The sequence below is a fragment of the Citrus clementina genome, unplaced genomic scaffold (assembly GCF_000493195.1).
Source record: "Citrus clementina cultivar Clemenules unplaced genomic scaffold, Citrus_clementina_v1.0 scaffold_6, whole genome shotgun sequence".
Taxonomy (NCBI): domain Eukaryota; kingdom Viridiplantae; phylum Streptophyta; class Magnoliopsida; order Sapindales; family Rutaceae; genus Citrus; species Citrus x clementina.
The window spans coordinates 22,890,980-22,918,388 of NW_006262139.1; the positions used below are offsets into that span (position 1 = coordinate 22,890,980).

Sequence of the window (27,409 nt, forward strand, 5' to 3'; positions counted from 1 at the left end):
GTAAGTAAACAACTTATTCCCACTCCCACTCCATACTCTACACTCCTAATCCCAAAATTCTCACTGCTCATGATTCCCACTCCAATCTAAAATGTAAACGCACCATAATTAATTGATTGATAATCGAAGTTCGAAGCCTCAGTGTGCTAACAAGCAGTAAAGTCAACAACACTAAGCTATAAATGGCAAACGTTAATGCTCATGATGACATCCAAATCAAGTTCAGAATCGTTGAACATTTGAAAACAATCACAACAGGAAGCTATAAATGGCAAAAGTATGGAGGTGCCACTATTGCCTGAGAGGGAAGAAGAGAGGAAATGGGTGGTGGTGGTGCTACCACGGCTATCCTTTTTGGAAGAGCTGAAGACGTTGAGCTTCTTATCAGCGCCGCCGGCAGGGGTGGCCTGTTTTCGGTTCTTTTTGCTGGCTACAGCAACGATGATGGTGGGACACCTTGGAAAACTTTCACTTGATAGTATTGCCATTGCTAACTCCTTAATTAATGTCATCGGCTCCATTCCACTTGTAATATTTTCTTCATTCCCTTTTCTTTTTACCATTAGAAAACTGCTTTACTTCTTCTTCTTCTTTGTTTCACATCAAAGCATGCTTCGTTTATTTAATCTAATGACACTGCTTTGTATGCCTTTTGTTTTGTAGCAAGTTAACAATTTGCTTGTGCTCGCTAGAAAATTGTTTAAATGACTCAATATAATCCACACAGCAATAATATAACAATAGCTATTTTTAAATCCAGATCAACGACAAGCAACCACAACTATATGGTTAAACAAGTTAAATCAAGCTCGTTTAGCTATAATAAGCAATCAACTTTAGAACTTTAGCTTGACTTTCATAGGTGAGAATACCAAGCAGGTCTATTTTGACTAGGCTAAGATCAACAAATTAATAAACTTTGATTAATTATTGGCGAAGAATTAATCAATATTACTTGGAAGATATTAAGAAACTTTGTTCACCTTTTCTGTCACTGGTCCAAATAATTTATGAAGTACTTTTTTGAGCCTTTTTTTTTTGGAAAGGTAGTACTTTTTGAGCTTGAACAAGCATTATTATAACTGATCTTAGTTTACTCCATATTTTCCATGCTACCGCTGTTTACATAAAACGGATTTTGGGAGAATAGCATATATTTCATCAATAATCAATTGAGACATATAAGATTAGCCAACAAAATGATATCTAATGTGGACAATGCCATTAAATTTTGAGCAGTTTGGTTTTGCCTCTGCATTAGAGACTCTATGTGGACAAGCTTATGGAGCAGAGCAATATCAAAAGATTGGAACCTATACTTACCCTGCTATGTTCTTTTGCATTGCAATTTGTATCCCCATCTCTGTTCTTTGGATATTCATGGACAAAGTACTAAACTGCTAGGCCAAGACCCTGATTTTTTTGTCGAAGCCTGCAATTACGCAATTTGGCTCATACTGACATTATTTGGCTATGCTATTCTTCGATCACTATCTCACAATCTCCAGGCTCAGAGCTTGATTCTGGCATTGTTCTTAAGCTCATGTGCAACTCTTTGTTTGCAAATTCTTCTTTGTTGGGGTCTAGTATCTAAAACAGACTTTGGAAATACAGGAGCAGAATTAACCATAGGTATTTCTTATTGGTTCAATGTGATCATCCTTGCACTTTACATGGGATAGAACTCACACGGTGATCACCAAGGAAATTTTCCCTAGCACGAAGGAGTTCTCCTTCTTTGCACACCTTTCAGTTGTAATGTTTTGGTAATTTGCCTATCGTACTTTGCAATGTTTTTGTTAGTTTTCTGTTCTTATAAATTGACTTACAGTGTGCCTTTTGTTTCCAATAACTAAAGTCTCGAATGGTGGTCATATGAGATTCTGGTACTGCTGTCTTGAATATTACCAAATCCAAAACTTGAAACATCAGTTCTTACAATATGGTACGTATCTACACTTACGGTTTTGACTTTTGAGTAAACGGGGAAAATTCTCAGTAGGGTTGAATTGATTTCCTTTGCTCTTCATATGCAGCGTTACAATCCAGTCAACACACCATTTTATGCCATTTGGTATTAGTGCTGCCGCAATGTTTGATCTATATGTTGTTTCAAAAGCATGCACTTACGAGTAAATGAAATAATTCATTACCTACTAGTTAAAAAAACCCTGATTAATTCTGTGTACTGAGCTGTATCGCAATCCACCGTTGTGCAGCACTCGAGTGGCAAATGAATTAGGAGCTGGAAATCCAGAACCAGCTCGATTGTCTACATGTGTCGTGATATTTCTTGCAGTTGCAGAGGCAGCCATAGGAAGCGTAGCTCTATTCTGCTGCCGCAATGTTTTGGCATATTTGTTCAACACTGACAAGGACGTTGTGAATTATGTGTCTGAATTAGTTCCTCTGCTTAGCACTGCCATTTTCATGGACAGCATGCAATCAGTACTTTCCGGTCAGAATCCCATCATTCTGTCAGGACTTTTATTTTCACTCTTTTCACTCAGCTAGTGCTTCAGAGCTTGAAAAAGATTTGATGATTTATTTCTCACCATTCACTTTCCTTATCACAAGTAGCTAGAGTAATTGGGTGACAGCACATAGGAGCTTACGTAAATCTTGGTGCATTTTATCTTGTTGGAATTCCGGTAGCATCTGTGCTATGTTTTGTTCTTCATCTTAGAACAAAAGGCCTTTTGCTCGGATTAATCATTAATGCCAGGCTCAACTGTCGCAATTGCGCTCGCCATCGTTACTTCTTTAACAATTTGGGAAAAACAGGTTTCTATTTCATTTCACACTTTTTTCAAATTATCTGCTTCTTCAGCAGTGAGTTATCCTTTAATTTTGCTGGCTGACATTGATCTTTCATGTGGATATCTTTCCAGGCTACCTTGGCCAGAGAGAGAATAATTAAGGGAGCATCTTCAACTGATAATAGATCGGTTCGATGCAAAACGTAATTAAACATTTTGTTTCCATCGTATCAAAATTTCTTAGGATGTGAGCTGCGAGTATATACTGTTACAAAACCAAGACCAATTTTGGACAATGCTATTGTTGTGGCAATTAATTTATCGAAAACTTGGTGTGCAGAAGCAAACCCAAGAATTTTAAGAGCAAACAATGTCCAAATCACCAATACAATCAATTTTGTGAAATTGATTCACAAGGCTACGTCCTCGGATAATTCCTAGATTTACCATGAAATTTTACATTTAAAAGAAGCATGATAAACATCCTTTATTTTAAAATTATGGATTCTCTCATGATTTAAATTCTCGTAGGAGCAATTCATAGTGGTGATGGTTATTAATATATAAAAATGTAATGATAGTTTAGTTTAATCCCAACCATTATTTGTGACAAACACTTGGCGCAAGATCTTAGACTCTTAAATCGAAATGAATAAATGTTTTAAACCTCAGTCGCATTTAAACTTGTATAAACTAAAAATAGTCAATTTCTATTTTAAATAATCACATTTAAGATAGTTTATGTGTTGATCAAATACTTGTTTAGACTTGTTTAGGCTTTCAAACTATATATGTTGATCAAATACACTGAGTATGAGATGTGGCTTGCAAAACAGCTAAGGCAAAATAGTCCCCAAATAATTAAACCAGATTAATTTCCACAACTGACAAATAGAAGTGTCGTACATTTTTCAAAGAGCGTGTCTTAATCGTGCCGATTAACATCCAAAATGTCTTTGTTATTAGTCGATTACTACTAGCTATTATTGTTATTATTATAACAGTTACCACGAAAACATCGTCGAGATATTTCATCCATCTCACCCCATTTTCATGCACAAATAAATTGAAAAAGAAAAATCACTTATGAATGATGAGAATCGAGCCTCTTGCAACATATCTACATGGTATATTTTAACCAGGCACTGAGTGTAGCTAGGGACAACATGCGATGGTCAGCCTCTTGCAACATACCTAAACTTCAGTATGATTGGTAATCAACAAAAGTACTAGTCAATCTTGACTTCAAACTCAAGGGAAGCATCTTTATCCGAATTAAAGAGATCCAGTCTATCATTTATTGTTGTATTGTTAGCATACAATTATTACCAGAGAATACAAGCATATAGAGGTTCTGCCCGAGGCTGAGAACGAAGAAGAGAAGAAGAAATGGGCGGTAACACGGCGAGCGTTTGTGCAAGAGCTGAAGAAGGTGAGCTTCTTGGCAGCGCCTCTTGCCGGGGTAACTGTTTTTCAGTTGCTTTTGCCGGCTGTATCAACGATGATGGTGGGACACCTTGGAAAACTTTCGCTTGCTAGCATTACCATCGCCACCTCTCTCACCAATGTCACTGGCTTCACTCCACTCGTAATTTTTTTTTCTTAATTTTTACCATTAAAATGCCCTTCTATATAGGGCGTTACTTTTGATTCTATTTTCTTTTCTTTACTTTAGCTTGACTTTCATGGGTGATCAGAGCAATCAACTTGATAAAATAGTAAGGGTATAACAAAGGTTTTTCATCAAACAAACAGTTTTATATACGTATTTAGCTTAAAAGCTATAGCTGCTAGGAAGCAATACCAAAAGGAGTCTGAATATATAATTCGCTATACCATTCCACTCACCAGAGCGAATAATATTTTCATGTTCTGCTTGAGTTTGAACAAGAATTATACTCTAACTAACCATTTTGGTGTGCTACTGTACTTAACTAGATTTGCGATAATTGCTTATATGTTTCTTCTTTATTTCAATCTGTTAAGATTAGCCTGCAACATGATATCTTAGTATTTGTGTTTCTGAATCAGTACAAACTTGTCAAATACATGTATAATGTTGACGTTAACTTTAAATTTTGAACAGTTTGGTTTTGCCTGTGCATTAGAGACTCTATGTGGACAAGCTTATGGCGCAGAACAATATCAAAAGATTGGGACGTATACTTACTCTGCTATGTTCTTTTGCATTGCAATATGTCTCCCAATCTCTGTTCTTTGGATATTCATGGACAAAATATTAATGCTGCTACACCAAAACCCTCAGATTTCTGTTGAAGCCCGCAATTATGCAATCTGGCTTATACCAGCATTATTCGGCTATGCGATTCTTCGATCACTGTGTCACAATCTCCAGGCTCAGAGCTTGATTCTAACATTGTTCTTAAGCTCATGTACAACTCTATGTTTGCATATTCTTCTTTGTTGGGTTCTAGTGTTTAAAGCCGACTTTGGAAGTACCGGAGCAGCATTATCCATTAGTATGTCTTATTGGTTCAATGTGATCATCCTTGCTCTTTACATGAGACACTCTCCATCGTGTACAAAAACTCGCACTTTGATCTCCAAGGAAATTTTGCCTTGCATGAAGGAGTTTACCGCCTTCGCTCTCCCCTCGGTTTTCATGTTTTGGTATAATTTGTCAATCTCACTTTGCAATGTTATTGTTAGTTTCTGTTATTATTGGTTTACTTACAGCGTGCTGTTTCGTTCCCAATAATTATAGTCTTGAATGGTGGTTCTATGAGATTCTGATATTACTGTCGGGACTTTTACCAAACCCCAAACTTGAAACATCAGTTATATCTATATGGTACACTTCTGACATCACTTGTGGTTTGCTTTTGGTGAATTTTTTGGGGAAACTCTCAATAGGGTTGAATTGATTTTCTTTGATCTCCATATGCAGCTTTACAATCCAGGCAACACACTATTTTATACCATTTGGAATTGGTGCTGCCGCAAGGTTTGATCTATGTCCTATTTCAAAAGAGATGCAAGTGGCATATGCATTATTTCTGTGTACTGAGATTTTCTGTAGCATTCGAGTGTCAAATCAATTAGGAGCTGGAAATCCACAGCCAGCTCGGTTGGCTACCCGTGTTGCGGTGGCTCTTGCTGCCGCAGAGGCAGCCATAGTGAGCATAGCTCTATTCTGCAGCCGATATGTCTTGGCATATGCATTCAACAGTGACCAGGACGTCGTGAAATATGTGTCTAGATTAGCTCCTCTGCTTAGTATTGCTATATTCATGGACAACATGCAATCGGTACTTTCCGGTGAGAATCCTAACATTCTATCAGGATTTATTTGCACTCATCTAATGCTTAAATAGCAGTGAACATGCAGCTAATAATTTAATTTTCGCGAATTTACCTTTCTCGTCAGGGGTAGCTAGAGGAATTGGGTGGCAGCACATAAGGGCTTATATAAATCTTGGTGCATTTTATCTCGTTGGAATCCCGGTAGCGTATGTGCTATGTTTTTCAGTTCATCTCAGAACGAAAGGCCTTTTGCTTGGATTAATGTCAGGCTCAACCGTACAAGCAGTTGCGCTTGCCGTCGTTACTTCATTAACCAATTGGCAAAAACAGGTTTCTGTAATTCATTTTTACTTTTGTTCTACGTGTTTGTTTCTTTGACAATATATTAATCATCCTCTAATCTGTTGGCTGACACTGAATTTTTCATAATTTCATGTGGATATTTTTCCAGGCAACCATGGTCAGGGAAAGAATATTGGAGGGAGCACCTTCTACTGAAAATCCATCGGTTTGATCCACCTGGGCTAGTAATTAATTACCCTGTTTTGTTTTTCATCGTAACAAATTACATTCTCGAGACGAGAGCTGTAAAATTTAACAGTGCTGGCATTCTGACAAGCACCGGGTGACAATTATCGAACAGTTGGTAAGCAGAAGCAAATAAACCCAACAATAAGCACTAATTTTTTATAACAGCTAGTCAGCTACCACAAACAATTTTTTTTTTCTTTATAATGAACTTCAGAAGAGAGAGAGAGGGGGGTAAAAAGCTATAATAATAATTAAAAAAAAAAAACTTAGAAATAACTCCTAATAATAATAATAATCAGGTGGATCATAGTACGCCACTACGCCTTATAATTCGTAATAAAAGTATACTGCTGAAACATAAATTTAAAAAAAAAAAAAAAAACACTCGATGAGATAACAATACAAAGAAACAGCTAAACCAATTATTTAGAAAACCATATTTGCATACCACAAACTAATTTAAAGATAACGTACGATATAACAGCAGTAGCAGAAATAAGGTTGATACAATAATTAATGAAGCTCTACGCTACACCAATTAGTGGTACCATACCATGCATGATCCATCACACAGAGGAAAAAGAAAAAAAAAAAAGATTTTATTTAGCTTACTATATATATACGTATTGCCAGCAGCCTGCATGCTAGTACGGGGGAGGGGGAGGATGAGGAGGGCGGTTCCAAGGCGGCGTTGGCCTGTAGGGATCATAGTTATAAGGAGGTGCGGGACCGGGGGGGCCCGGAGGCGCTGCAAAAGGAGGGGGTGGAGAGTGATGGTGATGGTACCGAGGAGGTGGTGGAGGAGGCGGATGGAACAATTCGGGGCGGGGTGGCGGTGGTGGTGGAGGTGAAGGACCGTAAACGTGAGGTGGCGGCGGTGGGTGAGGAGCATATGGATCTGCTGCCGCTGGTGGTGGTGGTGGTGGTGGAGGACCTGGACCTGGACGGTGGTGTCTATGAAATGCCATGTTTTTGAAAGTTAGGTGATCAATACAAAGTGCTGTGCTGTTGTTTTTGTTTTAAGGGATTTGGAGTTGTTTGTATGTATTTCCTTTGACGGTTCGTCGGATGACGTGCCCATGTTTGTGCCTCGGCTTCCTCAGCCAATCAGATTTTTATTTTTGTCAAAATTCGTTTCGTCTCCTCATATACTCCGTTTCAAGAGTGCATCATATTTTATTGACTATTATTATTATTGGTTTTGACTATTTTATGATGTTTAGAGACTACAAGATATGATGTCAAAAATAGACCCCTGTATAATAATATGATGTTGTTATCTTTCATTTTGATAACAAAATCTCTTCGTATCATCCCATTGGCCATATGATTCATTTTCATTTTACGAAAAGAAAAAAAAAAAGTATGATTGTAAAGAAACTACACCATTAATTTAATCGTGAAAATATTATTAATCATTACTATATGATTTTCTAACTTTCTAATACTAGTAACCATATTATAATATACTAACACACTTTTTTTTTCAATTACACCAAATTATTATTATTATTTTCATAATAAATTGAAGCTGTAATAGTATTTTTAGCGCCATTAATGATTTCAATTTATTCAATAAATATATAATTTATTATTTTATAAAATAGGCCTCTAAAAAAAAAAGGAAAAAAAAATTGAATCGAGAACATGTTTGAAAATTATACTATCCAAAGAAAAATTATAAAACCTAAGGGGTATTAACAAAAATTTCTTGGACTAGGCCAGGCAATGTCTGCCACTGGTGGAAAGTAGATATTTATTTGCATTTGTGGTTGTAATCGAAAATGGTAGGGATAGTGAATCTTTTGGGTGTATTTCTTACGGGTTGTCGTAATTTTGACATCGACTAAAACTTGTTTAAATTTTGATATTTTTATTAGTGCATTGAATGTAAGTAACGTGTTGCTATTGCGATATCACGAAGTCAAGACTCTCTTCTGCTTTCTGCTTCGGCGTTTGTGATTTGGCTTGCCAACACCTTCTCTCCATTTCTAATTTTATATTTCCTCATATGGTAGGGTGAATATTTACCAATGCTACAGTTCACAAGTCACGAGAACTGGGCTTTCGGTTTGCACAGATCGAACCCTGGGCTCTTGTTAAGTGTTAGCACCCCCCCCCCGATACCCAATTACGATCCAAACGGATAAAAGACAAGGCCTAGCTTTTAACAACAACGGAAAATTCTCATAGCACCTCTTTTAAATTTTATTTCCTAAAAAATGATGCTATAAAAAAAAACATAATTTTTACTCTTCAAACCCATCTTTGTATTCAACGTAATTTTATTAAATCCTAAACATATTCTCAAGCAATGGATTTTTGTAATCATGTTTGCTCTTTTGTTGGAATTTAAATTGCAATGGCGGCTAGGGGTGGGCAATTTATTCGACCCGACCCGATCCGATTAAAAAAAAATCAGGTTAGGATCGGATCAAATGGAAGATAATATCCGAACGGGTTGGCTAAAAAAAAAAAATGCACGCACGACACTCAAACACCATCCACTTATTCACATGGTCACACCACTCTCAGCCCACTCAAACTCAAACCTACAACAGTGAGCAGCCTACAGCCAACACTCTCGTCTCTCTCAACTCAACTTCACTACTTTAGTTCTCATCTCGCTCTCGTCTCTCTCTCAAGTCTCAACTCTCGAGATTCAAGAAAGAAAATAGAACAATGACAAACACACGGTTGGACACACGCACACACATTGGAGAAGAAACTCAAGAAAACGGTTGTGATGCCACTAGACGCAGCAAACCCATTCTGCCTGCAGTCACCATCGCCGATGCCAACCGAATCTGCTGCTCCTGCCTACATATCTATTGCTCCATGCCTCCATATCACCAAGTTCCTCCAAGCTCCATCCGAACCCGTCAAACCCAAATTTCCCTTTTGAAATTTGAAGCTTCCAATTCCACGGTTTATATATTGTTGATTAGTTGTAATGTGTTTCACTATATAGGTAATATATTTTATATTATGTTAAATTGGTAATTACTTAATTAGTTTAATAACATGTAATATGTATTGTTAAATTGGTAATTTCCCAATTCAAACCGAACTCAACCCGAGATTTTGACCCGATTTGATCCGATCCAAATTAAATTCATATCGGATCGGATCGGGTTAAGTTCGGATGGAATTTTTAGTAACCCGATCAACCCAAAATCCGATCGGGTTGACCCAAACCCGAAAATGCCCAACCCTTTGGCAGCAGAAGAGCCAAAAGCAAGCACTACAGAAGCCAATAAATTTTATGCCCTAATTTGTGACGCCATGCCCACTGTAAGAGGAAAAACTTATTACTTTGTCTTTCACCAGTAACGGTTCCAACTTGGGAAGGAATTAATAAAAAGAACATTAAATCCAATATTACCTACATAAATTACTCATGCCATGTCATTCATAGCATAATCTTCTTTGACTATACACTGACACGTACAAGCATTAATCAAATAGCTAAATATTAATCCACGTGATAGCAAGTATTAATCGTAGAAGTATAACATCTAACCAAATTTATTTTATCATTTTAGTTTTTTAGTCCAAAATAATTTCATAAATTGATCTAGAACATGCCAAAGAGCAAAATCCGTTGGATGCATACGCAACCTACCTTGAAGCAACGGTGCAGTAGAAATTGAACTATCATACCCTTAAGCATGATGGATGCTGCAATAATAGGATCAATAGAAGGAAGACCAAGAAAATCTTTGTTTGCTGGAAGAATTTGCCCTTTTTATGATGTCTTCAACTTGCTTTTGTTGCAAGTGCTTTCACTGACAGTACTTTGCTTTGCTTATGTTTGAGTAATAATGTTACTTTGCTTTTGTTGGTAAAATGGTGTAGAAAAAAGAGTGTTGAATTTTCAATGAAATGCTGCTATTATTATAAATGAATTTAATGGGTTTAATGAATATATAAAATCACTATTATTATAAAAATTGGGTCTAGTAAGGGTATATTAGATATTTACATAGATTTATTGAGTAAAATCTAAAATTTCAAAATTTGAGGGTGTGTTTATTTAGTAAATATGTTTATTGAGTAATTTGGTGTGTTCAAATATCCCCACCCTTCCTAAAATACTCTAGTTTAATTCATAAAATACTAGTTCATTAATTAAAATCAATTATTTTTTATCGTTAAATTTCACTCTAAAAAGAGTATTTCTTTTAAAATTTTATATTTATAAAATGCACATCAATCCTAAAATTTTCTAAAAAAATATTTGCAATTAAAAATATTATATAATTCCTATCTCCATTATTCTAAATTCTTAAAAGTCCCAAAAAAATTTAATTAAATTTAAAATATAAATATAAATTATGAAACAGGGTAGGTGTAAAAAAATATTGAAAGAGTAATTTATTTAATTGTTCAATTAAAACTTCACCTAAAATAAAAAAATAATTAATTTATGATTGATTATTTAAGTAATTTCAATTAAAAAGAGGCTTGGTAAGGAATTTAAAGGGGTGTCAAGAGGCCTTCGCTAACAAAAGACAATGTTGAAATCCAGCCCATCAAGTAATTTTAATAATATTATATCTATGAATTAAGCAGTAGTGATGGATGCACAAAAATTAGTTGGGGACAAAAAAAATTTCACTATAAAATAAACTTTTTTTTTCTCACTATAGGAAACAGATTCGGTGCTCAGCTGAGCCGGATCAATAATCAGTAATTGCCTCATATGAGTCCTAAGCAATCGCTGACTATTGATCCGGTGCTCAGCACAAGCTCAGCTGAGCACCGGATCCTGGTCCCTCGCTATAATATTTGTGTCAAATTTTGTACTGTTTTCGGTACAAACGTCATTACTACAAATTAAGAGGTGTCGCCTGTGAGAGTCTGAGACGTAGCTGGAATATTGATATTATTTATTACATTCGGGCTCAAAGATTGCGGGAATAAGCCGATGTCAGAGATGATATGACAGAGACCCTTGAGAACTTCCATTAAACAAGAAAATGCAGTTGCATTCCACGCATTGGATGCGACTTTGACTGGATCTTTGATGCTCAATTCGGAAAACGATAAAATGCTTATCCAACTAGCCATCTGGAGGAAGAAAGAACCCCTTGGGGTGCAGATTTTCGGCTCATACTTGATAGACTCACTGACTTTGCTTACATAATTGCACGGATTAAGATTCCCGATAGATCTCCAGTTGTAATGTCAGCATATTCCTAATTGGTTAACATGATCAATCATTTTTCCTTTTTTTAACATCAAGTTTATTGATCGGCCACAGTCAAATAATAAATGGTCCCGGGACAAACGAAATTATTGAACATCATTACGTCAATGTCAAGTACATAAAAATCATAATTGGGACCCGCAATTCGTTCACTAGAAACAAGTTCTTAGTTGATGAGAGGATAATTGATGAAACGGAAACGGAAACGGAAACGGAAACGGAAACGGAAACGGAAAGAAGAAAAAAAAGGAGGAGGAACTAAAGTTTCTGAATGATTAAAATATTATTAAATAAAGTCAAATTCACTAAAATAAATAAGATCAAATTATTATTACATAATAAAATTCTACCTATTCAAATAAGAAAACAAAATTTAACGACACTTAAATTTGATGTGTAAAAAAAAATGATCAATATTTTAAAAAAAAACTTAAATTTGCGACATGACGCTCAAAGAAGTAGAATCTACCATGAAACCATGGGTCAATACAGTAAGCTTCAGTTATGGCTCCAGAAAAGTACCATGCTCATCCTACCCATCATTTGACATTAATAATGGTACACTCAGGAACTACAAGACAATGAAACAGACAGTGACCTCAACTCACACTGAGGAAGATTCTTACACCAGTAGTAACGGTTGAGAGTTACACGCTGTCTGATTTGAATCAAAGGTTTCATTGCTTAGAAAAGCGGAGACCAACTTTACCGTTCCCAACAAACCCAATTTATTAAACCTGCAGAAGAAGAAAAAAAATTAGAGACCATGAATACCAAAGAAGAAATTAAAAGATCTAGATCAACAAATAATTGACAGGTACTGGAGTTTTAAAGTAACGCAAAGCAAATTATCAACCAAAATAAGAGTTATTGGTTAGTAGTCTTGATTAGTTACCTAGTTAATCCTTATTAACCATTCAGTCGTGCTGTTAATACTAAACTGAAGCACAATAATAACAAATAAATCTTTAATCTTGTTCTTGCATAAGTGAGAAAGCTTGTTGTGCGAGCAACGGAAAATATTAGAGAAAATAAAACTAAGCAACCAAAAAAAAGGAATATTAATTGGATTAGAATTTAGGAAGCATAATGCTATTCGTGCAGTGTGAGGAAATAACTATAATGAAGTCATACAATTATGCACGCAGTGCCACCAGTGAAGAACTGTGTATATGTTATGTAAAGGGAGAGGCTGAAGATGATGACAGAAGAATAGAGAGCACAAAGGAGTGAGATGCAAGCTCCACGCATTTCATCATCTGTGCTCTCTATCTTCCGTCAACAGCATCATCGACAATGCCTCATCCCATATTAATTATATTTGTGTGTGTGTGCGCGTAGATCTTCATGACAGACAGATGGAGAGGCTTCATGATTTGAGGAATTGATGATCTCTCTAAAGAAGAGAGCTAGGCAAAGGTCAGGACTGAGAGAGAGAGAGAGAGAGAAATAAGAGACAGTGAAAAGCCCTAAGACCAAGAGCGTTCGATGAATTAAGAGGCTAACCCAAAACCTCTATTTATAGGGGAAACAAAAAAGGCACCCACTGCCCAATTTTGTTGCTGATTTCACATGATATTTTTGAATGAGGTAAATTGAAAACTTGTGGTAATAACTTTAGTTGACCTGAATGAGGTAAATTGAAAACTTGTGGTAATAACTTTAGTTGACCCGGCTCAGCAGCCTTTGTACAGTACTTAAGATCCTTTAGCCTAGTTTGAGTGCTCTTTATTAGCCTTCTGTTGCGGCTGTTAAGATATCTTTTCTTAATTAACATGAGCTCTCTTAAATTTTTAAAAGTCTTCTGTGTGTATTCATATATGATGGATTATCTTTTACATTTTTATTTAATAACTGCTAATCACATACACATGTACGCTTGTATTTTACGCAGGAAAAGTTATTCAAGATCGTCAAGGGAAAATACTGGCACTCTTTACAAATATCTCTTGTGTACGTGAGGACAAAGACTTTTCTGGTGTTACATTATATAGAAGAGGAATGTTAGACACTGCATTTTGTAAAAATATCATTATTGTTAATAGAAATAATAGTTTGATTTTAGTACTGCTGACTGTATACTGGTGATATGATGATAAGAGGTATGTGTAGAGAAGAGAGAGACGGATGACATCATGGATTAGGTATGTACGTACGCAAGTTGCGAATTAGAATATTGGAGAAGAAACCAGAAATATGCCCCTGATCACCAAAGCCTTATCCCGCGTCTACTCAAGTCAGACCTCCATGACCGAATGAAACTGCGATACACTTTCTACAAAATGGTGCGGTGACCACTCATCTTCCAGCTGTCATTACCCCATTGCTTCTCCTTAATTTTATTCTTATTACCGATCGGCACCTGCTTTCATCACATTTGAGTTCTGCACTAAAGATGTTCTCACCAGTGTTTCACTCAAGACCACCAGTACTCTTTATCCTTATGGTTCTCAATTCAGAAGTTCCCGAGGAAAAATCTTGGATGCTCTTTGTGTATGCTATCATTTTTCATCGGTTAAATAATTGTCATGTCATGTATCGCGTGATTGATTAAAAAGTATCGAGAGCAATAATTTATAAAAGACGGTGTATACCGAAATACTCTACGCTTTTCTCTCCTCTTCAAATGTTGTAAGTTGTAATTAATTTCTCTTCAAGCTTGAGTTGAGGGTGAAGATTTGCTTTCAGAGTAAACACTTTGTTAAATTGATAAATATATTGAGTAGTTCGAGTCTAATTGTTTTCTTTTTCAGCTAGCTCTCAATAGATTCTTAACCTAATTTGTAACTGTAAGCACAGGGGAAAAGAAATTGTTTGAGCACTTGAATCTACAGGACTAAATTAAATAGAGAAGGAATTTAATATATGTCGTGCAATAAGTGTTTTCTTTTTCGTGGACATACATGGTTGATAATTAGGTGACACTTAGACTGATTTATTATAACGGGAGAATGAGAAAATTTATTAGAGAAATTAAGAGCCAATTAGAGGGTGGTGTCCTGCGGCCTCCGGGACTATCTATGTTGCAGAGAGAGAATGGCGACATCATATATGATTGCCAGGGGCGATGAAAGAATTGTTTGTGACTCTAATTACCCAATTGCTAGTGTTCTACGTGCAATCTCATTATGTATCTGAAATGAGGATTTTTATGGCATGGGAATCACTTCCTAAACTTATCCCTTTTTGGAATGGGATCAGAGCATCTTTCTTGTCAAGATAATGCTTTTCCCTATTTTGGTAGGGAACCACAATTATTCCCAACACAAAACAACGATATCTCATCAGTGCGTGTAAGATACTTCCCGTGCTTCAGCAATTTGTCACTAGACAGTAAATTAGGGTTTTTATTTTGACAGTAGTTATAACTCAAAAGTATTTGTCATAGATTTTTTTAATATACTAATAGTAAAATAATGATTTATTAAGTGATAATGTTGATCTTATGGTGTGTAATAGTGGTATATATATCGCTCTATTTAGTTAATCAACGACTTTTGTATTATATGCAGGGAGTTATAAAATTTTAACGCGTGTCCCGAGCTCACCATATGTATGATGGACACTAGCAAAATATATAATTGAGTTTTATTTAGTTTATGCCATCAAATCATAGCCATTACAAACATATTTATATAACAATTCTAATATATTTATACATTATCAATTTTTAAACTCTCATATTTGTGGGTTGAAAGTTAAGTTATATATTAGCAAGTGTTAGAACTCCTAATTCATAGTAAATGAAGCTTTTAAGCCAGAATATCACAGTACCAAAAGGAGCCAAAAATCAGTTACATAAAGCTGAGGAAGCGCGTAGATTACGAATAAACATGCTTGGTTGGGAAAATTCATGATTGATGAATTCATTGAATTGGAGAATTTTTTTTCAAGATGGGTTCGGAAGCACCATTGGGGTTGGTTGGCTTATCTTTTTCTTTAAATGATCCCACCCCCTTTAACGTTGGCTAATTTATTTAGCACATGATCTGTTTCTGTCGACTTTTTGTTCTGCCTTTTGACTTAATTCCTTTAACGTTGGCTCTTGGCTGCGTGCACAGCGCATTTTGCCCCATATTATGAGTTCTTGAGCATGTGGATGGGACCTCCATTCGATGGAACCACTTTACAACTTTCCCAACTTCAGCGATTATTATTGATAGTAATCTATACGATAGCCTGTACTAAACGAATCCAACAAACGCAAATTTGAGAATACAAATCAAATCATATATGTCCAAGCCATTCACAAAAATGTAAACTATGGATAAGTACCTTCCTCAATATTTGTTTCCTGGGGTAAGAGTCTCACCACTAATTATGTACTTGATAGATAGATGACTAAATTCTCTTTTAGTCCAGAGCATGTACGTCAATTATTGGTTGGTCTCCATATTTCTATAAACGTCCTTAATCATCTTTACATCGTTATTTATGTTAGAGATAAACGAGCAAAAAAAAAAAAAAAAAAGCTACTTTTTGATGAGGGATGGTACAGTACTCTTTACTGGTGCTCAGAGTCATTTTTTTAAATGCGAGGACTAGCTTAGAAATTCTACTAAAATATAGGAACAAAAGAGGAGTTTATCCCCTTTATTTTTTTAGTTTATATTTAGCGATGTTTTTTTAATCATCGGAAAACTTTATTCTACATAGCAAAGTATTTAACGATGTTGTTTTATCATCGCAAACTTTATTCTAAACCGGGAAATCTCGAACATTAAAAAAAAATAAAAAATTAGATAAGCTAATTGTTATACAAAGATATATAGAGCAGTTCTTCAAGCTAATTAACTTGTTATCCCATTTCAGCAGCTCTTTCTTCCGCCATAGCCTTCCATCACTGCAAAACAAACAAGAATTTGCCAATGTAAGCCTATATATATATATATTATTATATATATATTATTTTTGGTAAATCATAGATAAGAATAAGATGATATCTTTAGGGATTGCTATTGCAGTCAGCAATATTCTAAAATGTAAGCCTATATATATATATATATATATATATATATATATATATATATATATAATTATTTTTGGTATATATTTTATTATTATTAATTTGTTTTACTATACTGTAAAAAAAATTAAGCAAGAAATATAATTGTTTTCACTATTCTATTTGCATCAAATATTTCATTAGTGGCAACCCGAATCAATAATAATATATACTTACGTAAGTGCTTTGATTACGTACCTTAGCAGTTGATCCATAATCAAATTCAGCTATGGACGGTGATGGCTTCATCATGACTTGCTGCTGAACTTTGGGGTCGATCATCTTGGGAGTCATGAAGTTCTGACAAAGAAATAAAACAGGCACATATGAAATATATGGAACTTCACAAAATTTTAAGGAGCAAGGAGTGAAAATGAACAATGTTACGAGGGCACCCACCACTTTTTTTTTTTTTTTTTTTTTAAATTTCAGGAAGGAATTGAGAAAATCCGAGTTATATACACTCACCGCACTAACGTGTACTCCAGGGAAATGTTGTTTATTTGCAGGACGAATTTCAACTGCTTCATCATCCTGAGATAATTTTTTTCATGAAAACAAATGAAAAAATATCCGTTTTTAAAAAAATAGGTTTTCGAGTTTTATTAATTAATGCATCGATCAAATACAATCACATTCGTGTCATTTCTAAAGATTAAATAAAATCCTTTTCTATATACTAGACAGTAAATATGGAAGGAAATAATTAATGCTCTCTATATATAAGTGTGTGCAATTAATATAACAAAAACAACCTAAGGAAAAGAAAATTAAGCAACCTGTCGGCAGTCATAAGGCACGAAATCAATCAAGAAGTCGAAAAGCTCGTCGAGCCTTAAAGCCCTAGCAATGTCACAGCGCTGAAGTGTCCGGCGCTTACCATCCTCAGTTTGCAGCCATGCTCGAAGTGTCAGCTCCATAATGAACATCTCACAGGCTTTTGCGAACACTGCAGGGGAGTCTGCGGTCGTCATCTACATTAATAAATATACAAGTGAGTTATATATTGGATCAAAGCACATACAACGCACGAGCTCTAAATGAACTAAAATTTAGAAAGTACATGCATGCAGCAGAACTTAAATGTTCCAATATTCCATTTATTCTTGAGAAAATCCCCTATCTATTTATCATCGTGCATTTTTTATTCTTTTGTTGTGTTAGTTTCATTGCTGAGCATTATTTTTGTAGAACCGCACTGCACTAGTTTGGTATCACAGGTTTTGGATTTCATGAAGTACAAATTTGGTACTTTATTTCAAAAAGATTATCTAAAAATGAAATGAATGAATCTTTTTTTGATAATTTATCCCAAAAAATTGGAAAGTGCCATTTTCCACTTCTAAATTACAAAAAAAAAAAATGACACGTTTTCTACTCATATTAACTTTCTTTTTTTTTTAAATAAAAAAAAGGAGTACCAAACATGTTTTACATATTTTTATTTTTAGAAAATTAAAAAAAAAATATTAAAGCGGGTACCAGAAACAACGCCTTATTATTCTAACTCATCAATGTTATTAAAATAGCGAAATTGAAAATTGAGTATCGAAGTTAAATTTCAAGATGGTGCTTGATAGTTATTAAAGAAACAATTGAGTGCGTGGCTACACGATCTTCATAGATACATCATAAATGGACATTCAAGTTGCAAATCGTTGAACTGAGTTCATCTTGATAAGTTACCCTGTTTCTAAAATCAAAATATTGCTGTAAAAATAAATTAAATAAATCTTAAGAAGATGAATTAAAAAAAATAAAATTAATTCATTAATTAATTAACCAGCAAACCTTCACTTCTTCCCTTGATTTCATAACCTTTTTGATCCTCGCCAAAGGTAGCAGATGATTGCGCAAGGATTCTAACAATACACCATGAAAATCAACAAGATCGATGCATAAAGTAAATGAGGACTAATTAATTAATATAAAAATCTATCGTTATGATATGTGGATCGACCTGTCCTTACAGATTTAGAATTGGATAATTAACTATAATTATGTCAAATGAAAAATGAACCTGTGGTGGCATTTTCAATATCACTCTTTTGTTGTTCCCAGAATGATTGTACAAGCTGTCGTTGCTTCATCATGAGAGCCAAACTATGTGCCTCTTCCTCATCCTATTCATTGATATACGTGCGAAAATAAATAAATAAGCGAGATTTGACAATATTAACTGGAACTAAGCAGATCTTGAATATCACCTCTTCGGTTGGCTGATGGGATGGCAACATGAAAGGAGTCATCGGCATAAAATTATGCACCGGTGCTGCATCCTGAGATGGAGTACTTGAAGGTGTGAAATCATCCTCCGATACATTCAAATCCACCTTTGGCCTCCTCATGATGATTCTTTTATGTAATTTTCTTGTCAAGGAAGGAGTCCTTAAATAATAAATAAGAACACCACACCTTTAATGTCAAGGGATATATAGTGCCTAATTAATTAGGGTTTAAACACAGTGCCTTAAATAGAGACATTGCCTAAACAAGGTTGTTAAATAATATTTATGGCATTCATGCAAAGCAATGAGCATTAAGTGTAAGCCAATCCCAGGCTGTAATTTTAGCATCTAGTGTCGTCTTAAGATAAGCAAAAGCATAGGTGGGGAAAAATGTCATACGAAAACATGATATCTCTAGTTCGTATACTCGCGTGGAACTCCAAACACGTGCTCCATGATGATCATGTGTAATGCCAGGTATTGATTTTATGCTCACATTCAAATTTGGAAGCACCATTAATTGACTACAAGCGCTCATTCTAAGCACTTGTTGATATTTAAAAGTATTTTGACCCAGCGTGTGATCAATCATCTCGTGTACTTTTAACTCAAATGTTTTTCTATGAACATTTAGATTTTGATTCTTAACATGTAAACCTGGTGAGTATGTTAAAAATATTGTTAGAAATGTACTGATTGGAGAGAAAGTATGTATCATACTAGCTTTTGCGAGTAGAGGGAAATCTGAAAGTGTTGCAGCATCCCATTTCCCAGTTTAACAAGTGAAGTTCTTCCTATTCAGCAAAAAAATGGCTAGTTGGTCTCTTTTTCGGTAAAATTGATGACATTTTGTTTTAATGTTGGCAAAAGAATCAGATTATCAGTATCTCATCTGGAGTTGGTCCTCTATTCTGTACTAATTGGCTGAATGGCTATAGAGTTTGACGTCTGTTTGGCATACAAGGTGATAAAAAAGGAAACAAGTTGAGTTTGTATGAAAAAAAAAATACAGATTTAATCTGGTGGAGTTTAATAATTAAAAAGAGAAAGTCTTGGTTGAACAGGCCTTCGTATTAATGATCTAAATTCCTTCTTGATATAAAGTCACTGGAATTTTAAGAGAATTTCCGTTTTAAAGATGATTTAGAGGTTGCTATTTTTAGTTAGGATTTCCATTAGTTAAGGTTAAAGGTGTTATTAAGCAAGCTTATTTCCTTAAACTGGACATAATATGCCCATTGTTTTATTTATTTATTTTTCAAATAACAAGGAGTTCGAACATTTTTATTTTTCACTAAATTCTTACTTTTTCATAAATTCAACAAATGATTAGGATACCCTCTCCCTTTATTTGAACTTAATTCAATCTCTAATTTAACGATCTTGTTATGTGTACAAATAAATATGTGGTAAAAAATATTCCTTTATTATTTGTCATTTATTAACCATAAAATTACATGTTCATAAGTAAAACTCATATCAAAAGAGTATCTTAATACACATTCGCTATTTATATTGACATTTAAAAATTAGAACATTGCCTATGAAATTATTTTAAAATACAATTATGCTAACGAGTAACACCATTCATTGATACAATTAACTATTGTGACCTCGACATTCAATGAATGAATTAATTATTGGTTATAACTTAAAAAGCAAGAAAATATTATTGTACAATGATATATCCAATGAATTATACCCTCTTATTAGTAACAATAATATATATGTATTTTCTCATCAAATAAAAGTCGGATCACGAGATAATTTTGGTGCAAACATTTTTCTAATATCAATATTGAAAAGTTTACTTGTGAGACTATTTAAGAGCATCGTTGTGCTAGCACTAGTCAATGACATATTCAAGTATTACAACAGTTAAATCTACTGATGACGCGTAATAATTAAATCTATGCATTCAAAGAGTTAGACTCTTATTAGTAATAACTTGAATAATAATAAATGTTACTAGAATCAGTTAATTATTGTAGCAGCAGTGATGATTGCTCATTATATTTTTATTTTGAGAGCATTTTACGTCCGAAGTAAAAACTATATAATGAGGTATTATATATGAACGCTGAAATTTTATTATTATACTTCGATGATAATATTACATATCTCAAGCATCAACAATCGTATGGTATCAAGATAAAAAGGATCATTCACAAAAAAAAAAAAAGAAAAAAAAAAGAAAAGAAAAATCATCGTCTCCTTGAAATGAATGGATTCAACGCCACCAACAAACGGTGGTTGTGGTTGGACATAACTCACTCCAACATTAAAAAAAACAACCCATACAATATCACGTTACAGGGCCCCGCCCCACCTCAACCCAAAGGAAGCAAAACTTTGTGTAGTTGAATTATATTATCCAACTAAAGACATCAACTCGCGACAACATGCAACAACAACAACAGCAGCAGCAGCAACAAACAACATGCATATATATATATATATATATATATTTAACTAACTAGTTGAAACCAACGTTGCTTGCTCTCACTAAAGAAATATACACCATCATCATTTCGACGTTCGGCTTTGGTTGTGCTCTTCTTGCCGATCTTTATTTTATTTTATTTTCATCCATGGAATGAGGACGTCTTTTTCGTAAAATATTATATATCATACATGTAGATAAACAATCATCTAAACCTAAATTATTTTTCATTTTGTTTCCATTATTAATGTTATTAAGATTAGGATTATATTTATATTTAATACACACACACACACACAGACATTCCATTTAATATCTAAATTATCAACGTGGGACTGGTATTCTCTCTTGTTCAGTAAGCGAGTGACGGAAGTGGCATCGGTGGCCATAAGGGCAGGTGCCTCCAGATAAAACCATCCGGCAAACCTCAGTTTTATACTTAGGGTGTCTGATTACGGGCCGCAATTCCGTAAAGTCATGCGCAAATTGGCAATAGTCACCGTATGGACACGAACCAGTCTCCTGCCACTTGTTGCAGAGCTCCGTCTTCCACATCCCTTGATTGTACACCTCCAATTCTACTGCCTTTGCCTCCTCCGCCTCCTCTCTCTTGTTATCACCGGGTGGCACGTACACCCTTTGCTGCACCCGCAATCACAACAACATATCGTCTTATGTTATGCAATCTGAGATAATTAATATATTTTGAGAATTGGTAGAATCGCACATTGATAAAACCATAACAAAATACAGTTTGCCCCATTAGCGTGCATATAACGGAGCAACCAGCCCCCTTCCGCATCTCTCATAACTTGTTCTACGAAATATGTATTAAAATATGGAACAACAATTCTAGAACTTAAATCTTAAGAGTGGCTAAAAACAAAATCTAATAAAATATTTATGGTTGTGATTATGGTATTTAAAGAGTATTATACTCCACAGTTTAGATATTGTCAGATGATTAGGTTTTGTTAATTATCTAACCATCTCATCTCACGATGTTAAAGCTATATATAGGCCAGACTCAAACCCAATATTTATATGTTAAGACTTTTATTTAATATTATTATTATTCAACTTAATTTGAACTATCTGCTTATACGGTTGGATCAAATAATTTTTTTAGCATATAAAATCAGTGCTAAAGTCCTGTATTCAATTCCCACACTGTGTATCTTATCTGGTAACCTTTTTTTAAGCCCTAATGGGGAGTTCTGTGCTAGCTGGAGCAACCAAACTGTTTATTTGCTATAAGGCAACAACTGTTTCAAAAGAGATTTTAGATGCTTATCTTAGTTTATAACTCATCTGAGAGGGCTTGTTAAGAGTTATTTTCAATATTATTGCAAACATTTGCAAACGGTTAATTTTCATATAGACTAACAACATTAAACAAAAGCTACGGTAAAGATACTTGTTGACTCACAGCTCTTGGCCGACTTGTACCGCTACTTGCATTGGCCTGTTTCGGCTTAATAGTACAGCCACTGGACCGGACCGAGATGCTCTTGGGAAATGATTCTCTCTCCAAAACGATTCGCTTCTCCAACCGGTTCGGTTCCATCACGTTGTTCGGAGCAAAAGCAGGTGGAATATCTTCAGTCATACGGTGAAAGCTGCCAGTGATGATCTTGAGGAGTCTGGCATTGGCCAATCGGAGATCGGCATTCTGTTGTCGTAGGGTTTCCAGCTCTCTAGTGATGGCTTGGAGACGAGAAAAGCAGAGATCATAGTGATCACATAGCTGCTGGTACTCCAATATGAGCCGCGCTTGCTGAAGCCGGTGCTCCGTGGCAATGCGGTGGCGATCGTCCGTGATTAAGGAAGGCGACAGTGACGACCTTGGCGGGAAAACTGAGTTGTACATTGAACTGAAATCAACGTCAAAATCGAAATCAAAATCAAAATCGAAATCAAAATCAGATGTCAGAGATGAGCTCGTAGTTGCAGTTGCTGTCGTCATGCTAGTTTTTGCATCGGACGGCGAAGATTCATCTCTGATCTCTTTCTCCATTAAGATTGATTTCAGATAAATTCAATTCTCTTTCTTTTTTTTAATAAATTATTATTATTATTTTTTACATATCCTCTCATTCCATTTGTAGAATCACCTGAAATCATATGTACCAATATATAGGCGGTTGAATTGATTTGATGCTTTTGGTTTTCTAGGACACGTGGAAGTAGCTGATTGGCGAGAAACACGGAGTTCAGTCTGAGAGGCCAGAGCAGCGGATATCATCAGGACAATTTGCTTCGGCGCCAAGGAATATAAAAACCGTTAAGAGATACGGCAACAGAATCGTATGCAAGTGTAAGTAAATGATGCTGGATGACAGTTGCTAGTTGTTAGGGGCATGTTTGGCGTGGCATGTAAGAATGTGAGTTGAGAGAGAGACGGAGAGTGGTTCCGGAGTTTGATGTTCACTTATGATGACTGGATTAAGACATGCTTTTCCACTTACTGTAAGTAAAATACTAATAATGACTCTACTTATAGAAGTTGCTTCTATTTGACAACTTTAACTAACTATGGTCCCCTCAATCTAGATGGAATGCCTAATCTTTTGTTGTGTTTCCAACAACCAAGTTGATAAATTGAACACCAATTTAAATATTATAGCCTTGTTATTGTATAACAAAATCTTCGAAATTATACACTTCGCTGCTTTTTTATGGGAATGGACAGCAACGCACCACATCGAACCCGTCGGTTTAGTTGGGTCTGTTTTCTTTTGGATTTTAACTGGGCCAACCCAAGTTCAAGCCCAATTTGGCAGACTCAAATATAAATTCTGTTTTGCTTCACAATCCCCATACAACGACCACCAAATTATGACACGTGTGTGTATGTATGTTTTTAAGTTATATAATTTAATAGTCTGTGTTCGATGAGTTCAATTTATTATAAAATCATATGGTTAATAATGTATCCGCATGAAAAAAAATAATTTGAGAATACTCGTATAAGAAAAGAACTCTATGTGTGTGTGTATATATATTTTTGTATGTGTGATCAAGAAACATAAGTTGTTTTGTTTGCTTAATTTGTCTGTCTCTTGCTTCACACTAAAAAATTTTGTTGCCGTAGTCAACAAAATTCATCTTTAGGAAAGTCTAAGGAGGACTGAATCCGATACTTAATTGAGCTTCATATTGACGGTGGAAAATATATGAGGTTCACTGGCACTGCTGTGAAATATATAATAATATTATGGAAACATGCCGACAAGCAGAAATACAGCAAATGAATATCTCTAATAATTATTAAGGGGTAACTACATCTTGCATAGAAGCTAAATTAATTAACAATTTGAAAAAAAAAAAAAAAACTTACATACAACGAACAAGGGATTCTAGTAATTTGGAATCCCAATATTATCAATTTAGTGATTTCAACAATCCATTTGCAAGGAAGATATGTCACGGCCGGTAGCTACTAAAATCTTATAAATCTCAAGCACAAGCCTATTCTCAATTTCTTCATTGGAATAAATAACTTTATGACCTTGCCTTGCTCTTGGAACCCGCCTGCCTCCGAAAACATTATCGTTATTCAAAGAACCAACTTTGCCAGCCAAATTGTTCATCTTTCGAATGTAACCGTTCTTGAACTTGGTCCATAGCCGCAACGGTGAGGCAATAATCTTGAAGCAAAGCTTTGGCACGGCTTTGATCCTCCAACACCTACTCGATGAGGGCCCTTTTAGCCTTATGACTCTCACGTTCCTTTTTCTAGCGTCGTTGAGTTTTTGATACCCTCTTCTTCTCCAGCATCTCTTCAGTGAATTACAATTTGGTATCAGCTCCATTTTGTCTGTGTATGTGTGTGTTGTAAGTGGCAAAGAAAGAGAGTGATTTATAGACTAGTTCACAAGAAAGTCATAAGCAAGGCCAAGGTACGTAGTATGGTCAACAAAAGGGGGCTTGAATATAATTTCTTCTCCCTTTTTTTAAAAATTATTTTAAGAATTATTTATGAAATATTCGAGATATCTAGTGGCGTGTAGAGTCTGTAATTTCATTTTCTTCATGCCTTTATTAACTAATCAATGATACTGATGTATGTTTGACCAGGGAACATATAGACCAAGAATGTCAAACCTGGGTTGCTATCATTTCATATATATTATAGATAATTAGCAAATGTTGTGTGATTGTGATTTTCATGTAATTTTCATGGAGGATTCGTTGTAAGTTGAAATTAATTTTGAAATTAGCTATAAATTAAGTTATGATTGAAGTAAGTGTAATAATACATTTTTAATGATATATCTGCGTGCGTGCGCACGTTTTATGTTGCGTGCATGCATGACATTTTAGATGGAAATAAGCTACTTATAAGATTAAAACATTAATCATAAATAAATTAAGTTAACTAGCACATAACACATGGCAGTAATATATTTCTTCGGGTGTGAATCTAGATTGTTGACGTGTTCGAATCCAAGTGATGGAGAGGATTCAATGTGTCAGTTTATGGTAGAAGCCTAAGTGGTTGATTTGATAAATTTATAATATGGTCAAGACTAAAGCCTTGTTTAGGATTAAAGTTTAAACACTACGACTAGCTTATTTTATAATTTTTTTAATTAAAGGGGGCTCACTTATTTCATAAATTTTGATATAGATAGTATTTGATAAAATTTTTAAAATTAATTTATTTTATAATTTTTTCTATTTTATTAACAACTTTTAAAAATAGGTAGAGATTACTTTATATAAATAAGTTGCGAAATAAACCATCACTTCTTTTTAAAATAATTATTATAACTTTTATATTTTAATAAAAAATATAATTATGGCTCTTTTTTCATAAATTCTAATATATAAATAAAAATCATCATCTGTAAGAGATCCACAAATAACTAGAAGACGAGAAAAATATACTAAAATCATGAAATTCAATATAAGAAGTAAATGAAAATCCTTCTCAATCAAGTTATTCGACCGATTCTCAGAAAAAGAAAAAGGAAAAAAAAGTATTTACGATTGAAATCATGCATTTATGAAAGCAATCATGACCCTTACTAACATGCAAGTTCGGCAAAGGTAGGATGCGATATTATATTTGATTCTTATATTCTTTTTATTCTCTTTACCAACTAAACCCTTGTGATATATACTTTTATTTCTATTTTGGTAATTATATAATAAAATAGTACGTTTATAATAAAATTTACTAAATGTATGTACTTAACTTTTCAAACTCATAGTAACTAATTTTTCAAGTACCAAGCAACCTTTTAAATTAATAGTTTATTTGATCTGCATGGCCGAATCAACCTATTTCATCAACTACCGCCCACCACAATTCCAAATTAGTCCTAAAATAACAGCTGTAGATTCAACTAGTTATCCTAACTAGGAAGAATTACTTCTAATTAGAAATGAAAAAAAAATACCGATAAAATTTGTACTAAAATCATGAAATTCAATATAAGAAGTAAATGAAAATCCTTCTCAATCAAGTTACTCGACTGATTCTTAGGGAAAAAGAGGAAAAAAAACTATATACAATTGAAATCATGCATATATGAAAATAATCATGACCCTTACTATCATGCAAATTCGGCAAAGGTAGGATGCAATTTTATATTTGATTCTTATATAAGTTAAGAGAAAAAATATTTGATTTTATTTGGAAGTTGGAAATGATCAACTAAATACATTAAAAATAAATGAATAAATATAGCCCACATTACTATGTACATCTTGAGACCGCTTCTCTACTAGATTGCAGTATATGCTAAGCAAAGAGATTCAATAATTAATTGAGAAATGATCACTCTAGTTAGCCATTGAACTTCTTGCATAAAAATTCAAATAAAGTTTTTTTTTTGTTGGGGGGGGGGGGGGGGGGGGGGGGGAAAACAACAAAGAAATCGCACAGTGCCAACTTATAAATAATTCACTCAGTTTTGCAAGGAAGATATGTCACGGCCGCTTGCTACTAAAACCTTA

At 34.5% G+C, this 27,409-nt stretch overlaps 4 protein-coding genes and 1 pseudogene across 4 annotated transcripts; 2 read left to right on the forward strand and 3 right to left on the reverse strand.

The window, feature by feature from the left end:
* Window positions 1-245: 245 nt before the first annotated feature.
* On the forward strand, window positions 246-2,966 carry LOC18039317 (annotated as a pseudogene).
* Window positions 2,967-3,883: 917 nt separating this feature from the next.
* On the forward strand, window positions 3,884-6,537 carry LOC18038464 (protein DETOXIFICATION 8). Its single transcript, XM_024182644.1, has 8 exons — window positions 3,884-3,963; window positions 4,092-4,347; window positions 4,846-5,390; window positions 5,485-5,571; window positions 5,668-5,724; window positions 5,800-6,038; window positions 6,148-6,353; window positions 6,475-6,537. Exons 1-8 carry the CDS (start codon window positions 3,884-3,886, stop codon window positions 6,535-6,537), a joined length of 1,533 nt encoding a protein of 510 aa, XP_024038412.1.
* A 5,960-nt stretch (window positions 6,538-12,497) lies between these two features.
* On the reverse strand, window positions 12,498-19,119 carry LOC18038713 (nuclear transcription factor Y subunit C-2). Its single transcript, XM_006430649.2, has 7 exons — window positions 18,979-19,119; window positions 18,792-18,894; window positions 18,563-18,633; window positions 17,551-17,745; window positions 17,240-17,305; window positions 16,970-17,071; window positions 12,498-12,503 (listed from the first exon to the last, which is right to left on the reverse strand). The coding sequence occupies exons 1-7, from the start codon at window positions 19,117-19,119 to the stop codon at window positions 12,498-12,500; spliced, it is 684 nt and encodes a 227-aa protein (XP_006430712.2).
* Window positions 19,120-21,766: 2,647 nt separating this feature from the next.
* LOC18040098 (zinc finger CCCH domain-containing protein 14) lies at window positions 21,767-23,484 on the reverse strand. The gene is made up of 2 exons (XM_006430650.2): window positions 22,872-23,484; window positions 21,767-22,084 (listed from the first exon to the last, which is right to left on the reverse strand). The coding sequence occupies exons 1-2, from the start codon at window positions 23,457-23,459 to the stop codon at window positions 21,767-21,769; spliced, it is 906 nt and encodes a 301-aa protein (XP_006430713.1). The 5' UTR covers window positions 23,460-23,484.
* Window positions 23,485-24,840: 1,356 nt separating this feature from the next.
* LOC18040099 lies at window positions 24,841-25,257 on the reverse strand. The gene has a single exon (XM_006430651.2). The coding sequence runs from the start codon at window positions 25,255-25,257 to the stop codon at window positions 24,841-24,843; it is 417 nt and encodes a 138-aa protein (XP_006430714.1).
* Window positions 25,258-27,409: the final 2,152 nt, after the last annotated feature.